This window comes from Cheilinus undulatus, linkage group 16 (assembly GCF_018320785.1).
Source record: "Cheilinus undulatus linkage group 16, ASM1832078v1, whole genome shotgun sequence".
Classification (NCBI taxonomy): Eukaryota; Metazoa; Chordata; class Actinopteri; order Labriformes; family Labridae; genus Cheilinus; species Cheilinus undulatus.
Genome location: NC_054880.1, coordinates 2,217,835 through 2,234,291, shown reverse-complemented (window position 1 = coordinate 2,234,291; position 16,457 = coordinate 2,217,835). Strand labels below are relative to the sequence as shown.

The following is a 16,457-nucleotide window of genomic DNA, read 5'->3' as shown; positions in this document are numbered from 1 at the left end:
TAGAGGAGAGGAGTTTGATTGTCTGGACTTTACCTGTGAAGCAGCAGCAGAGGAGAGTCCAGATGAGGACGCAGATCAGAGTCATGTTTGTGAGGAGGAGGAGGATTTGTGTGTGTTGTGTTGTGATGAAGGACAGCTGTGAGTCATCCAGTGTTCAAGTGTCAGGACTATAAACTCTCTCAGAGCACTGGAGCATGGAGCTGCTGATGCAAAGTAGCTCTACATGGAAATGATCTCTGACACACTGACAGGGAAGCAGAGTACTGTGATGATAATAATCCAAAACTTTTAGGATTCACCTGTAAAGTGGGCATTCTTTTACATCAAAATAAAGTAAGGCTAAGTACTTTAGATAATTTTGACCGGTTTTTACTCTGATTTACTTCTTCTCTACTTACCTGAAATACTCAACAGTGTCACTGAATGCTCCATGGCCAGATCGTTTAAAAATGATCACATCCATAGATATTTTTATACCAGCTTCTTAAAGAATTCAAACAGAGCCATATATGTGATTAAATATAATTTCAATGTAAAGAGCCATAGAGGTGTAGACTTTATAACCTTTGACATCACTGCACTCACACACTGGAAGCTTTTAAAAACTTTTAAAACCCAGCAACAACAATCAAAATCTTGTGTGGCCTCTGTGCGATGTTTGCATTTTCTGTTGTGTCCGTGCTGTGATGTTTTATCTGTTAACGGAACAGATACGATATTGAACATATGGCGGCTTTTTGGGTCTAATAATAAAACCAGTCACTGTCTCTTCAGTGAAGTGTGTCAGCATCTGCAGAAATTTAGAGCTGCAGAAGACAGTTCAGTTTCTAAGTCCCAGAAAATTAAGTTACTTAGGACACATCTTGAATAGTCCATGGTCACCACCATTTCGAAGGCACTGTCTTAAATTAACTGTCAACCTAAAACAGACAAAGAGATGGTGCTGAGGTAAGTCTTCTGCCTCATGCCAAACAACATGTTACTAGCTTACCATCTCATCAGCTTTTTCCATAATTATTCATACCTGGTATACTACTCAAAGTCAAAATGGGCAAGTGGTTAAAATAATTCACTCCCTGTACAGAGCATGCTCAGAAAGACCTGAACAATTTCAATCAAAGTCACTTTTTGACCCAGATCGTAAACATGTTTACTCTATTGTCAACATGGGCATTTTAACACAGGGTCTGACTGTAACTTCCAGTGATTCTGCAGCCAGCCACAAGTGAATGCTCACAACTGCTGTTATTTTGCACTTCCACATTGTGTTCATATTTTTACTCCAGTGGTAGCCACTAGATAAAACTGTTGTATCATAATGTAAGGAGCAGATGGTGTAAACAGAGTAAAAATGGGCTGTCTGGTCTGAATCAGAGCTACATATTGGCTCTTATCAAAGTTTTTAGCTCTGATATTACTACAGGGTCAAATGTGAAGGTAGAAGTGAATTTAAGGAGCTGGGCTCAAAAGTGTACAACCTTGCAGTTGAATGAAAAGTCTATAAACTTTGAAGACTTGGGTTTGAGGTGAATTTGATTTTTGTGCAGTAAAATATGAGGTGAACATATTTGATAGGTAATAGTAAAAACATTTTAGTGTAGGCAGAGGGAATGAACAATTAATAGATGAGGTGTAAGTGTTGACTTGGCTGTGTGTGTTGTCAGCAGGGCGTATCAGTTTCTGTTCAGTCTGACTGAGGGAGGTTTTTGTACCACGCTTTTTCACTGTGTGAACACATCCTGACTGTTGATGTAGTGATAACTCTGACAGTAGTAAACTGCTGCATCTTCAGCCTGGACTCCACTGATGGTCAGAGTGAAGGAAGAGCCTGATCCACTGCCTGAAAAACGATCTGGAATCCCTGATGCTCGACTGCTAGTCAAGTAAATGAGGAGTTTAGGAGTCTCTCCATCTTTCTGTTGGTACCAGTGTAAATAGTGGGAGTAGGAGCTGTGATAATAAACATCCTGACTGGTCCTGCATGAGATGGTGACGGAGGCTCCCAGAGCAGAGCTCACTGCTGCAGGCTGAGTCACTGTGACCTGTCCTCTGGACTCTGAGGATACAGAGACAAAAACACAAAGCAGCATCATGGTTTTGTGGCCTTCATTTCAGAGGGACGGATGTTGATAGAGGAGAGGAGTTTGATTGTCTGGACTTTACCTGTGAAGCAGCAGCAGAGGAGAGTCCAGATGAGGACGCAGATCAGAGTCATGTTTGTGATGAGGAGGAGGATTTCTGTGTGTCTCTTGTTGTGATGAAGGACAGCTGTCAGTTATCCAGTGTTCAAGTGTCAAGACTTTAAACTCTCCCAGAGCACTGGAGCATGGAGCTGCTGATGCAAAGTAGCTCTACATGAAAATAAGCTGTCACTGTTACAGGGGTAATCTGAAGTCAGTTTGCATCTGTCAATCACTCATTGATATTCTACACATTTACTTTTGGGGAACTTGTTTTCAACAAATGAACATTTTTAAATGTCTTATGTATTTTTTGTTTAATTTTTGTTTAATGTTTATCACTCGTCACCCCTATGAGTGTCTCCCTGAAAGTGTTTGTCTGTAAATATCGTAATTAAAAAAGATGTTTTGAATGAGAATGTTTTTAATCACTCTCGAGTAATTCATTTTTTAGGAAGTGCCGGTCTCGACGTTTTTAATTTTACTTTTATTCTGAAAACCAGATGGTCGTACAGGAAATTGTGTTTTGCTTCCGGGTTTTGGTAGGGCTCTTTTGTTGCTGAGCAAAGTTAGCATTGTCCGGTTGAATTACCGTCCAGTATGAGCAGTTTAACACTAGCAACGTTTTCAGAGTCAGCTTTTGTGTTACTTTTTGATTCTTAAATGTGTTTAAATGTCAGACTTTAAGGATTTTAAAGATTTATTCAGACGGCGGCTGAGAGAGCTGTCAGAACATACATGTAGATACGAAGAGGAGCTCCACCAACAAGACAAACTGCTGGATGTGATTTCTACATCAGGAATGAAGCTGCAGAGGGAAGGTCTGTTTTCTTCTTCTTCTGGACACATGTTTAATGTGAATGTTCCAGGGAAAGGACTATTTAGCTTACGTTAACATCCACACAACTCGATGTTAGCCGCAGCTAGCTCCTACTTTAAATAGCTGTTTTCTTTCATTTCAGGTCCACAGTCCTTCTGTTTCTGGTGACGCATCTGATCATTAGATTAGATCAGTATAACTTTAATCAGCTATAAATAATAGTTATGGAATTACACCTTTGTTTATATCCGTATCTTTCTGATTTCAAGTTGTTGCTGAGCTCTATGGGGAGATGAGAAAGACTTCCACTAGGGCTGAACGATTTGCAAAAAAATAATCTAATTGCGATTTTTTTCCCCAAATCTTGCGATTGCGATTTAATATGCAATTATTCTTGGGTTAATCTTGTGTATTTTTTGGACAAATTCAAGCAATAAATAATTTTATGTGTATTGAAAACAATGAAATTATTTCAGAAGCAATTAATCCATAGTAGCATGAATATGGAAATGGGGGTGCAACAAGCTTTAAACTATAAAGGAGGCGGCTGGGGTGGAGGAGAGGAGGCTGGCTACCAGCTGATCACAACTGGGGTAGCACTTTCGTGAGGTAACCCTAGGCTTCATCAGGTTTAGACAGAAGGAGCTAACTACAGTATTTTTGCTCATATTGCAAATGTGATGTCATTTGCTTTGTTTGAGGGCTTTATTTTATGTCACTCATTTTGATTGAGAAAAACATACATAAAACACAAAAAGGAGAATTTTTGTGAATCATTATAAAAACTGACACTTTAATGTTTGCATGATGTGCATAAAATCTCTGCTGCTGCTGCTGCTGCTGCAAAAAAAAGATTCATTAAACTGGTAATTTGATACATTTCAAGTTAAAGAAATATTGCAACTTCTGTGATTTGAAAATTGCAGCAGGCCACATTGAGATTTAGCTAATCTAATTTGCGATTAATTTCCCAGCCCTAACTTCCATGTGCGTTTTCAAGGTCCAGGGTCTACTTGATTGGACATTAAGTAATGAAACGGTAGTTTTCAGGCAAAGCATCCCAGGCAATGGTTAAGATGATAAACCAACAGTAAAGCCGTTAAAGAGCAAAGCATGCACCAAAAACAAACAAACAAACAAACAAAAAAACCTAATAATAATAATAGTGGTGGATTTATTTCTTCTTTTTAAGGTGTTTTTAAAAAGAGCAGAGAACAAAATCTGACATAAATCTAATTATGTTTTCAATTTATTTATTTTAAATAGGAACAATTTAATGCAGATTATTCTTTGGTATTATTATTTTGAATATTAGGGGTACATGGTATTTGATTTTTGCCAATGTCCAATTGCTGATGTTTAAAAAACAATTAAAGCTAATACTGATATTTGAATTTATTACAGATTTAAAACTTATATCCTTAATTTACACAATTTAAAGTGTGAACATGAGCAAATTAAAAAATTTCAGTCTTTAATACACACTTTTTAGTTTAGGGAATGTAATGAATAAAAAGAAAGACTTTGGCTGGCATAGGTTTGTAGTTTCAGCCTAAAATTACACCAACTTATTTCTCTGTGTGACCTATATTTACAGCTGATAGGTGCTATAGGCAGATATTGGTTATAAATAGTGGCAGAAATTTTCCTATCTGCTGATAAGATGGTTGACTTTTTTAGGTGTGGATGCAAATATCATACAGAGAATATTGTGCATCTGTACTACTACTAATGATAATAATTATAATAATTATACGCTTCCAGCTCTATTGGTTTATTGGGTGAAAATATGATCACTTCAAATGATCACTTCAATGTAATACACCCTTAAGAAGACTACTTAGCAATCTTTAACCAAATCAGAATGTGTCTGTTGCAAAGCTTGTTTACATGTAGGATAATTGACTGATTGATTGATTGATTGATAGATTGACTTCTTAAAAGTCTGTTTAAAAGTTAGGAAACATGGTGGACAGCAGTATTCCCGTTTTTTGCACTTAGCTAAAAAAAAAGTTCAAGGTTTTGTTTAAACTTAAATTCACACCTTTTCTTAATGTGTCTCTCTGTGTTTTTAGTGCTTCCTGCTGACATCCAGCAGGTCTCAGTGGGTGAAGATGACCTTCCAGAGCAGCAGAAGTGGAGCCCCCATATGGATCAGGATGACACTGATCTTACACACATTAAAGAGGAACAGGAGGAACTGTGGGTCAGTCAGGAGGGAGAGCATCCACAGGGAAGAGAGGAGGACAGTGCAACAAAATTTTCTTTGACTATTGTCTCTGTGAAGAGTGAAGATGGCGTATATGATAGAGAGGACTTTGCAGGAACAGAAGCAGGCAGATACTTTGATCAAGAAAGAGATTTACAACTAGAGACTGAAGAGAAGACTGTAGATTTTTCTGGACCTGAGACTGAACGCTGTAAGAATCTGAAGGAAAGAGATACAAACACGGTACGGAAGACTAAAGAGCATCGCTGCTCTCTATGTGATAAAACCTTCAACAAGAAAAGTAACCTAACCAGACACATGAGAATTCACACCGGAGAGAAACCCTTCAGCTGTTCTGAATGTACTAAAACATTTAAACAGCGGTCTCATCTGAAAGGTCACATGGCACATCACCGAGGAGAGAAACCCTTCAGCTGCGACATGTGTGGCAAGACATTCAATTGGCTCTATCAGTTAAAAAAACATGAGTGCTTTGCCAGTCAAGCTTTAGACCTCTATGAAAACCACGCAGATGAAATAATACAAGAAGAAACAGGAGCTGATGGAGTGGACAGTGAAGGACCGGAACAACCCAGAAACTCAGATCCACAGAGATTTTTACAACCAGAGATTGAGGTCAAGATTGAAGACTTTTCTGAGCCTGAAACTGATGACAGTGATGATTGGAAAGAGACCAGAGGACATCAGTCAGATTTAAACTCCGAAGAAAACACTGAAGACACGAGGACAGAAAGTGAAACAAAATCCTATAGCTGTTCTCTGTGTGGCAAAAAATTCAAAACAAAATGGAATATGGCTACACACATGAAAAATCACATGGGACAAAGACAGTTCAGCTGCACTGAATGTGATAAAACATTTAACCATAAAGGAAACATGAACAGACACAAAAGAATTCACAGGCAAGAAAAAACATCTGACAGCCCTGAGCATGGTAAAAGATTAAACCGCAAGTCTTCTCTGACAGCTCAGATGTCACAGCAGTCTGAAAGGAAACTCTTTGGCTGCTCTGAGTGTGGTAAAATGTTTAACTATGAATGGCATCTCAACAGACACATGATAATTCATACAGGAGAGAAACGCTTCATCTGCTCTGTGTGTGGGAAAAGATTTAAACAAAAGTCTTATCTGACACTTCATATGGCACTTCACAGAGGGGAGAAACCCTACTCCTGTAATGTTTGTGAGCAAAGATTTGTTTGGCCCTCGCAGTTGAAAAATCACAAGTGTGTTGATCGTAATGCATTAGCACACAAATGAAGCAGACACAGGAGCTGATGGAGAGGACTATGGAGACGCAGAACAATCCAGGAACTCAGATCCAGAGACGCATTTACAACCAGAGCCTGAGGTCACTGGTGAAGACTTTTCTGAACTTGAGACTGAAGAGATTTTAACAAGGAGCATTGTTTAAATGGAATTAATTACACTTCTTTAAACACTCCCAAGACCATGAGCATTAAATCTGTATTTTTTCTGTAGTACTCAGTGGCTCTAAAAACTCTTGTTTAAATGACACATTTTGTAGAGTAAAAAATGGGGCACAGATACATAATTTCAGAACTTTTGTCACTGTTAATGTAATTAATTAACTAACACAATCTGATAGAAAAAAACAAGTTCTTCAGATGAGTGAATTAAAAATAGGAAATATCAAAACACCTGATTGGATTATTTGGACACACCTAGATTAATCAGTGTAACCTCTCCCAGCATAGCAATAATTTGTCCACTCTTCCTTTAAAAGCAACTTAAGTCTGTCAAATTATGAGGACATTTCCTGTACATTATAAAATATTAATCTAAATCTGCAAAATAATGGTTTCACCAGAAGAAGATAAATTTTTGGGATGCCCAAGCCAAATATCAGATCTGAATCTTGCTGAAAATCTATAGGTTGTGACTTGAAGAATGCTGTGCACAGGAAACGTCCTCGTAATCTGACAGACTTTGAGTGATTTTGAAAGGAAAAAGGGGCAAATTTTGCCAAGTTGAGATATGTTAGACTAAAAGACTCCTCCTCAGAGAGACCAAATCCTGTAATGCAGCATTTCCCAAACTTCAACATGCTGCCACCCAATTTGAGACATGAAAATCCTCTGAGGCTGACAAAAACACCTATACAACCATAACATGAGACTCCAATAGTTACCTTTTATCCTCTTTTTCATAAAGGAGTTTCAGTGCAAATAGTCTCAGTGAAGTGAAATCCAAACTTTGTGTCTTAACACACCAGGTGTGTTGGAATAAGGTTGCTGCAAACGTGAAAACACTGAGATCTGCGTGGGACTGAATTTTTGATTTAGACCGTTAGAAAGTTGTTTGCCTCTTTCCTGGCACAGTTTTATTTAAGCAGGGCAAAAACCAGAACCCATAACACCACCAGTCTTGATGTGGAATTACTTCACTCCCCCAATTATTATTATTTATTTATTTATTATTTTTTTTTTTTTTTTTTTGAGAGAATCATACTTTTTGTAAGTAGAGCAATTTTTTCTGCCTCATTTTTTTATGATTGATGCTTTATTTAGAAACCTTAGAGATATTCTTCTTGACTGAAATTTGGCCTGGTGGGTCATAACACAGTAGCCTGTCATACAAAACAACCTGAAATAAGAATAAATAAAGATGTTTTATTATCTTTTTACAGGGAATATATGATACATTAACATTACCTTTGAGGTCAAAGGTACAAAGTACATTTAATGAGCTCTATTTTTTAAATTTATGTGTTTTTCTTTTTTTTTTTTTTTTTTTTTTTTTTAATTAGGCATCTGTAAAGACACTTAAATATTATTTTTCGAATATTCAACTCTGTATATATACCAAGTTTCATTTATTACATCAGTAAGCTAGTAACATTGTAGACAGTTTCATGGAGTGTCACCAATTAATTTAACACCAGTTAAACTGTGACACCGGATGTATACATCAGACAAAATAGATGGTAAAATAGTGACATGAGTTCAAACTTCTTGCTGTGTTTACTCATGAAACTTAAAATGAATACATTTATGATTGATTATCATAATTTAAACAGGATTTGAGGGGGATGTGTGGTGGTGGTCTACATTTCCATTATTGTTAGTTTTTGTGAATGACCTTTTGTGGCCCACCTACGGTGTCTCATGGGCCCATGTTTTGGGAAGCACTGCTCTAATGCTTCAGCAAAGTTTGAGTCTAGGTTTGTGCATATTTATGCAGTCAGGTTTTGTTATACCTCACTTTTAATTAGATACTTCCAAAGTTTTTCATTGTTTGTGGAAAAAGTTCTGAAATAAAATATACTGCCTCATTATTTTACACTACAAAAATGTGTCATTTTAACAGTATGTGTAGATTATCCAGCCACTGTGTCTGTGAAACATCAGAAGAAATTGTATCTACAATTTCCCATAGTCCAAACAATGAGTAAAACAAATTCCTTTTTTATATTGATTTTTTTGGAATAATTTCTGTTTATTTTTTTGTTAAAGTTAATATTTCTGTTAAATTTCCATAATCCATTTGAAGAACTAATCTTTCTCTAAAGGTGTTGTGACTAAGGAAACTGATTCAATAAACATTTTTTGATTTGATTTGAATTCCCTTTTCTTAGTTTTTTGTCTGAGGTGCTGTGTGTTTCTCATTAGAGAGGGGAGGAACTTATCTAAAAGTTAACCTAGAAGCTTTTTTCTTTTTGAATTATGAGGTATATTCAGGATGTAATATCATCCAGCATTGTAATTGTGTTTTGTTTAAGTTTGTGTTTTTCACAGATCTCTATTTTTAACTAGCCTTCTTTCTAACTCCCAAAGTGCTTCTGTGACTGCGGCTGTTGATTCAGATCAGTTCCTCTTCAGCTGACAGAGGTTTTTGTATGACGTTGTATCACTGTGTGAACGGTGTGCTGTAATCCTGCTGACAATAATAATCTCCTGCATCTTCAGTCTGGACTCCACTGATGGTCAGAGTGAAGTCAGTTCCAGACTGACTCCCACTGAAACGATCTGGAACTCCAGACTGACGAGTTGTAGCAGAATAAATCAAGAGTTTGGGAGATTCTCCAGGTTTCTGAAGGTACCAGTCTACCTCATCACTCACAGATGAACTTGCTCTACATCTGATAGAAACAGTCTGTCCTGGAACAACAGACAGAGATCCAGGAGACTGAGTCAGGAGGATGTCTCCTGATGAACCTGGAAAACATGAAACAGAGGACAAGGATTATTGAGAAAAATACAGTTTGTACAAGCTATGAGCAGCATTCAAACAAGAGCATAGCTTCTTTTACATTAAGAATATTTCACAACAGTTTCTTTTATTGCATAGTCTCACCGTGAACCAGGATCCCCAGGGTGAGCATCAGTAGAATCAGTGACATCATCATTGTGCTGCAGGTGTGTCAGTGTCTCTGAAAGGTGTGGACAGACACTGATCAACACTGTCCTCTTAACGTCTGAGAGCAGAGAGGATGAACACATATGCAAACACAGTTGTGTGCACGACAGAGTGTGTCAAATTATTTCTCTCTGACAGCTTCAGATTCAATTTGTCACCTCTTGACCAGGCTATAAAGAATGTCATGATACTTTCTACAAAGCATGTTTAAAACAATCCTGAGTGTGGATTTGTATTCTTAATTCCAATTGTGATAATCTTTTCGGACAATATTGAATTTATTAAGCGAGGGACAATAATCCCCTACACACATTTAAAATAGCTGGATATATAGAATTTTGCAGATGTGGATGATGATGGGTTTAGTTTCAATGGATGTCTTTGTTTTATCTTCAAGAATAACATTTTGAATTGTATCATTTAAAGTCTGCAAACAAAACTATTTAAGATTTAAAATGGTTGTATTATGGTTTAAAATTTGAGAGTTGTCAAATATAACTGTATCTCAATGTCTCTTTACTGAGCTTTTCAATGCTTCATTCTTATCATCTTCAAAGAACCTAAAGATGATAGTTATTCCCTCTTTTTAATGCTAAAATTTAGAACACATTTAATCTGTTTGGACTTTTTGTAACTTATGGGGGATTCAGAGGGATGTTACTTGATTTTGAGCTGTGCCATGAAAATAGCTCTTCACGCTTATGAAGTTTTTCGTTTTTGCAAAACACTTAACTAAGATTCATGATTAAGTTTGGACATAGTTGACACATTATAAGGAGAGCTAAGACATAACTCTTTAGAGTGGCTTCTGCATAGTTTTTACATGTTGCATTGTAAAAGTACATGTGGATCGTTATCTGCTGTAGATAGAGGGGCTGTAGGACAGTAAATGAAGCTGTGTACATAAGTTGGTCTTTTCTCAGTGAAGTGTGTCAGTCTGCAGAAGCTTCCAGCTGCAGCAAACAGTTCAGTTTCTGTTCAGTCTGACTGAGGGAGGTTTTTGTATGACACTCTTTCACTGTGTGCGGCAATCATACTTGCTACAATCAAATAGCCCTTTACAGTAGTAAACTGCTGCATCTTCAGTCTGGACTCCACTGATGGTCAGAGTGAAGGAAGAGTGTGATCCACTGCCTGAAAAACGACCTGGTATCCCTGATGCTCGATTGCTAGCACTGTAAATGAGGAGTTTAGGAATTTCTCCGTCTTTCTGTTGGTACCATTGCAAATAACTGTTGCGCCAAACATTGACACTGGTCCTGCATGAGATGGTGATGGAGGCTCCCAGAGCAGAGCTCACTGCTGCAGGCTGAGTCACTGTGACCTGTCCTCTGGACTCTGAAGAGACAAAACACAAAGCAGCATCATGGTTTTGTGGCCTTCATTTCAGAGGGACAGATGTTGATAGAAAGGGGGGTTTGAGGGCAGAAATAGATAAATAAAGCAGAATAAAGCAAGCTCTAAAATGATAAAGCAGTAAAATTTAAAAAATATCATAGCAACGGCAAATAAAAGGAAGTGATAAAAAGATAAAAGCAATAAAGTGAGTAAGACAGTAGCAGTTAAAAAACAGCCAAGGGGCAAGGAATTGAAATGAGATTGACAGGAAGTAAAGGTGAGTAAAAGATTAAGAGGAAAAGAGATATGATTAGAAACTAAAATAAGGTAAAAAAAAAAAAAAAAAAAAAAAAAATCTGTGAGATGATAAAAACCACATAAGAAGAGGAAATGATACAAAAGCAAGTCTATAAAATGAGTTTTAAGAAGAATTGGAATTTTAATGGAACTGTATACTCAGTGGAAAAAATACAAAGTTTTCAGGGTTTACTGTATGAAGATTGTTTTGGGTCTTTCATCCTTTATTTGACAGGACAGCTGAAACAGAGGTAGGGAATCTGGGGAGAAAGAGTGGGGGACCACATGCTCCAAACTGCTCCAGGACCTGGATTCAATCCTGCAGTCAGAGCTCCAAGGACTGTAGCCTCTGAGCATGAGCCTCTGCTCCACTAACTGAGATAAACTCATGCCAAAGGTTCAGTTTAAAGGAAGTTTACTGTGTTTTGTTGTCATGAACATCATGTGAGTTCACTGGAAGCTTCACAAACATTATTGAAGGTTTCATGCAGAGATTGATTTAGTGGCATGATGAACAACAGCTTTCAGTCTAAATGCATGTTTTCTAAATTTTACAGCCACATCTTTGTCCAAAAATTTGAAAAAAAAAGGTTGATTCATGTATTTTAAATTTCCATTGTTTCAGTCATGCTAACCATAGAAGAATCTAGAAGTGTGTATCATCAGCAAACAACAAACCTTGAATTGCTGTCATTCTGAGAAGGTTTCCATAAAAGTGATGCATGTCTCCATGAAGTTTTCATCTCAAAGATTCTCCATGTTTCCATGTGATCATCTCTTTATATTGTGCTGAATGTTTGTCAGCTTTGATGAGGAGTTATGATCTAAAAAGGATGTGTTTGATTGACTTCTCTTATTTCACCTTTGGCCTTTATTTTTCATCTTCAGGCCTTTTTAACATCAAACTGAGGTAAAGCTAATCACTTTAGATCATTTTGACTCTTTTGACTCTGACTGACTTCATGTCCATAATCCTGAAATAATGACTCACTTTGAAAACAGAGAAAAGCATCAAGTTCAGTGGAGCTTCTGTATGATCTCACATTCTCTGTTGTGTCTGTACTGTGTGTTTTTATGATGAGTTGAAAAGATAGAATCCTGAAAATACAGGAGCTGATGAAGTCTACTGAAGAAACCAGTGAGTGTTTGTATCTCAGTGAAGTGTGTCAGTCTGTGCAGAAACTTCCAGCTGCAGCAGTCAGTTCAGTTTCTGTTCAGTCTGACTGAGGGAGGTTTTTGTACCACGCTTTTTCACTGTGTGAACACACTCTGACTGTTGATGTAGTGATAACTCTGACAGTAGTAAACTGCTGCATCTTCAGTCTGGACTCCACTGATGGTCAGAGTGAAGGAAGAGCCTGATCCACTGCCTGAAAAACGACCTGGAATCCCTGATGCTCGAGTGTCAGCAGCATAAATGAGGAGTTTAGGAGTTCCTCCATCTTTCTGTTGGTACCAGGCTAAAAAGTCACCAGAAACATTCTGACTGGTCCTACATGAGATGGTGACAGAGGCTCCCAGAGCAGAGCTCACTGCTGCAGGCTGAGTCACTGTGACCTGTCCTCTGGACTCTGAGGATACAGAGACAAAAACACAAAGCAGCATCATGGTTTTGTGGCCTTCATTTCAGAGGGACAGATGTTGATAGAGGAGAGGAGTTTGATTGTCTGGACTTTACCTGTGAAGCAGCAGCAGAGGAGAGTCCAGATGAGGACGCAGATCAGAGTCATGTTTGTGATGAGGAGGAGGCTTTGTGTGTCTTATGTTGTGACTAAGGACAGCTGTCAGTCATCCAGTGTTCAAGTGTCAGGACTATAAACTCTCCCAGAGCATTGGAGCATGGAGCTGCTGATGCAAAGTGGTTCTATGAAAATGATGAATATCATTGCCTCATGTAGCATATAGTGATATTGAATATAAAACTTTTTAATTCCTCTCTGAATGTTTTTTTCGACAATGTTTTATGTCTTCTGTCAGTTAAGTACAACAAACATAAATATACTGCGTACAAATCTTAAATGGATATGTATGAAATGAAAATCAGCATTCTTAAAGTTGAGAATACTGTGTTTTCCTCATATGCTCATGTTTAAATTGTCACAAAAAGTGACTGATTTAGTTGAGTTCATTTTTATGTGAGTGAGTCTTATCTTAACAACTGACCAGGATTAAAATCTAAAAACATATCAACCCTGATACTAGCTTTATTTATTTTGTGTTATATAATTTATGTGCCATTGTAATCAAATACCTTTTTTAAAAGTCTCTACACTTCAAATTGAAGCTGTCCTCGGATATTGATTTATTATCCAATTTTGACAATTTATTAACAGCAAAAAATTAAAGAGTGACTTGCCAGATTACTCGTAAATATAGTCCATTGTAGAAATGGCAGTCAAAACTGAAAAACTGAGGCACTCTTATGTAGAAAAATCCTTTATGAAACAGGGATGTTTACTCGTTTCAACTCACCACGAGTCTCCATCAGGACATTATAGATAAAGAACAGGTGTTTAAATAAAAGTACGATATATGAAATGTCACCTGACAAAGTTTACAGCAACTCAGAAGAAGGACATTTATAAAACATAAATCATGACAACAAACATCAAAGTACAAAAAGTGCATTACTATTAGTCACATAAATGGTTTATACCAATCAAAATACACATTAAAAACAGTGAGAGTAGTCACCACAAAAACATCAATATAGACTCAAAAAATAGACATCCTTACAGCTAGATCCATATCGTGCAGATCATGTAAATAAGCATATTAGGACTATTAATCACAAGCAAGAAATAGATACCAGACAGCCTCATTGTACATGCAAACACGTAACAGAAGCTTCCTATCTGCTGGGTGAAGTGCAACAGTGTGCAAGTGTTACAGTATGTGTGCTGTTGTGACCCAAGAAGAAGCTCAATCACCACCATGAACAGGACTGTCTGCAAATTCAGAAACAAACAAACAGACAAACAAACAAACAAACAAAAAAGTTGTTGTAGAAACACAACATTTTTAACCATAGTTTTAAAGCTAAACCCAGATTTTTGGATACCGATTATACTACTCTTTTGTTGTAATCGATGTGATTATAAATGTGTATATTGCTTTGGCAATACATCTCATGATGTTTTCCATGTCAGTGAAGCCAAGTGTGACTTGAATTGAACATAATTTGTAAAATTATTTTCTGAAGCGTTGGGTAGCATAAGCTCTCCTTTTATTTTGAAGGTCACATAACGCTACAGAAGTGGATATGTTTGTTTCCGGGTGAATTCTCTATTTCCTGCAGAGCACAGTTAGCAGTTTGACTGGTCCAGCGTCTCGTAGGAATAGAGTAATCCTGGAAAAGTCTTCAGAGTTGGCTTTTCGTTTCCTTCTCTGACTCTTAGACGTGTTTACAATGTCTGGGTTTCAGGATCTTTCAGGTTTGTTTTCTTTCTTCCTCTGAAAACTTTTCTTTGTTTACTGTTAATGTAGCTGGGAGTTGAGCATTTAGCTAACCCTTACATCTGTAAACAGCACAGTATATTTGTTCTTTAAGATAAATCAATGAAGAAACCATAAATCTGCTGCTATTCTATAAGCTGTATGTGCTGGATATAACCAGTGTAATCTTTTTTGTACAGCAGCAGACTGATGACAGGACTTTAGCAGAGCTAAATTAGACTCTAATTAATCATATGCCTCATACCTTATTGCTCTTGTCATCTCAACAGAGTTTTTGCTGGAAAGATGATGCATTGGTCTGTATTCCTAAACCAGCCATCAAGTCAGTCTCTTTCTCAGACCGTAGTTAAATAGGACTAGAGCCATGTGTGATAACTGGGCACTGCATGTCTCATGCAGTGGGCTGTGTGTGAACTCATAGCCAAGGATGGAGCTGATCAGTTATGTCTCTGAAAGAGTGTAGAACAGGGGTCATCAAGTACATTTTCATAAGGGCCAGTTTTAGTCTTGACAGAGACTCTGGGGTCCGGACTTTCAAAAACACAAAAATGAAATAAGTATTTTGGTCTGATTAACATATTTTTGAATTAGTATTTTTATTTTCTTTCAAAATGCAGGACATTTTTAGTCATCACCAATGAGATATGTCCCTATTATCTATAATGCCCAGGCCACAATGAGACAGGCCTGCCCACAGAGTTAGCTGTGCCCCTGAAAATCTCAGAAAATGGGCTCTCCCCAGTTGTGATTTAGTACCAATATTAACTCATTTTTGGCTTTTTTTCCAACCCTTTTTCTACACTTCATCCTGCCATTTCTGCAGCATTTTTGGCCGCTCTTAACCCATTTTTGATTATTTTTGCCACTTTTTGCCCATTTCGCCACCCTTTTTGCAACTTTCCTGCCTATTTTTGGCCTTGTGTGCCACTCTTTAAAAACACTTTTCCTGCATGTTTTATCCCCTTTGTGCCACTCTATTTGTTGCCACTTTCTAACTCCTTTTTCCTTACCTTTTTGCACCACTTTTGCCACTTTTAACCCATTTTTTCATACTTTTTGCACCTTTTTTTCCTCTTTTACAAATTTGTCCACATTTTAAACTCTTCTCACCAATTTTCAGGCAATTTTTGTCCCCTTGTGCCACTCTCCACCCCCATTTCATCATCATCCGGCCATTTTTGCAACATTTCTGCCAGTCCTAAACAATTAGAAAAATAAAAAAGTACTGATGATGGCTGACAAGAAAAATGTTAAGTCCATGTTCAATACTAATTGTTTTTGGGGTGGATTTAATAGCTGCAGACATTTAAAGTAAAAGATAAAATTCAAATCATATTTTCCTCCTTTTCTGAATTTAATGATCTTCAAGGGGCCACACAGGATGCTTTGGAGGCCTGATTTGGCCCTCGGGCAACCAGTTGATGATCAGTGGTTTAGAATGACTGACAGAGAAGCTATATGTCCTTTCCATCTCTGTTCCAGAAAGCATCAAATATGCACATGCTTTGCTCAGATGGATCATATCGTAATAGTTATATTGATAACTATTTTGGCTTGTAATGTGTCATATGTAATATGGTATGATCAAGTAGAATTGATTGAGCAAGTGTCAATGCTGGAACCTGTCTAGCTCAACATGGGTAGAAGGCTAGAAGGAGCAGGTATAGAAACAGCATTGAGTCTGGAATAAAAAGAGCATCTAATCTGACACCAGCTCCCTGGACAATGAATCTATAGATACCAATAGAGCAGCTGT

General features: G+C 37.4%; 1 pseudogene and 4 gene segments (V, D, J or C); 3 read left to right on the top strand and 2 right to left on the bottom strand.

Moving 5' to 3' along the window:
• LOC121523645 overlaps positions 1-2,291 on the bottom strand; it is a 32,850-nt gene extending 30,559 nt beyond the window's left edge. The window contains 2 exon segments of the V gene segment in view: positions 1,735-2,056; positions 2,164-2,291. Of these exon segments, the coding sequence occupies positions 1,735-2,056; positions 2,164-2,215 (374 nt within the window).
• Positions 1-9,694, bottom strand: part of LOC121523642 — a 48,785-nt gene extending 39,091 nt beyond the window's left edge. Inside the window, 2 exon segments of the V gene segment in view lie at positions 9,119-9,408; positions 9,548-9,694. Coding sequence covers positions 9,119-9,408; positions 9,548-9,599 — 342 coding nt within the window.
• The window catches only part of LOC121523648, a 78,498-nt pseudogene that overhangs the window by 22,298 nt on the left and 39,743 nt on the right, over positions 1-16,457 (top strand).
• The window catches only part of LOC121523646, an 88,982-nt gene that overhangs the window by 44,633 nt on the left and 27,892 nt on the right, over positions 1-16,457 (top strand).
• LOC121523659 overlaps positions 1-16,457 on the top strand; it is a 189,612-nt gene that overhangs the window by 154,854 nt on the left and 18,301 nt on the right.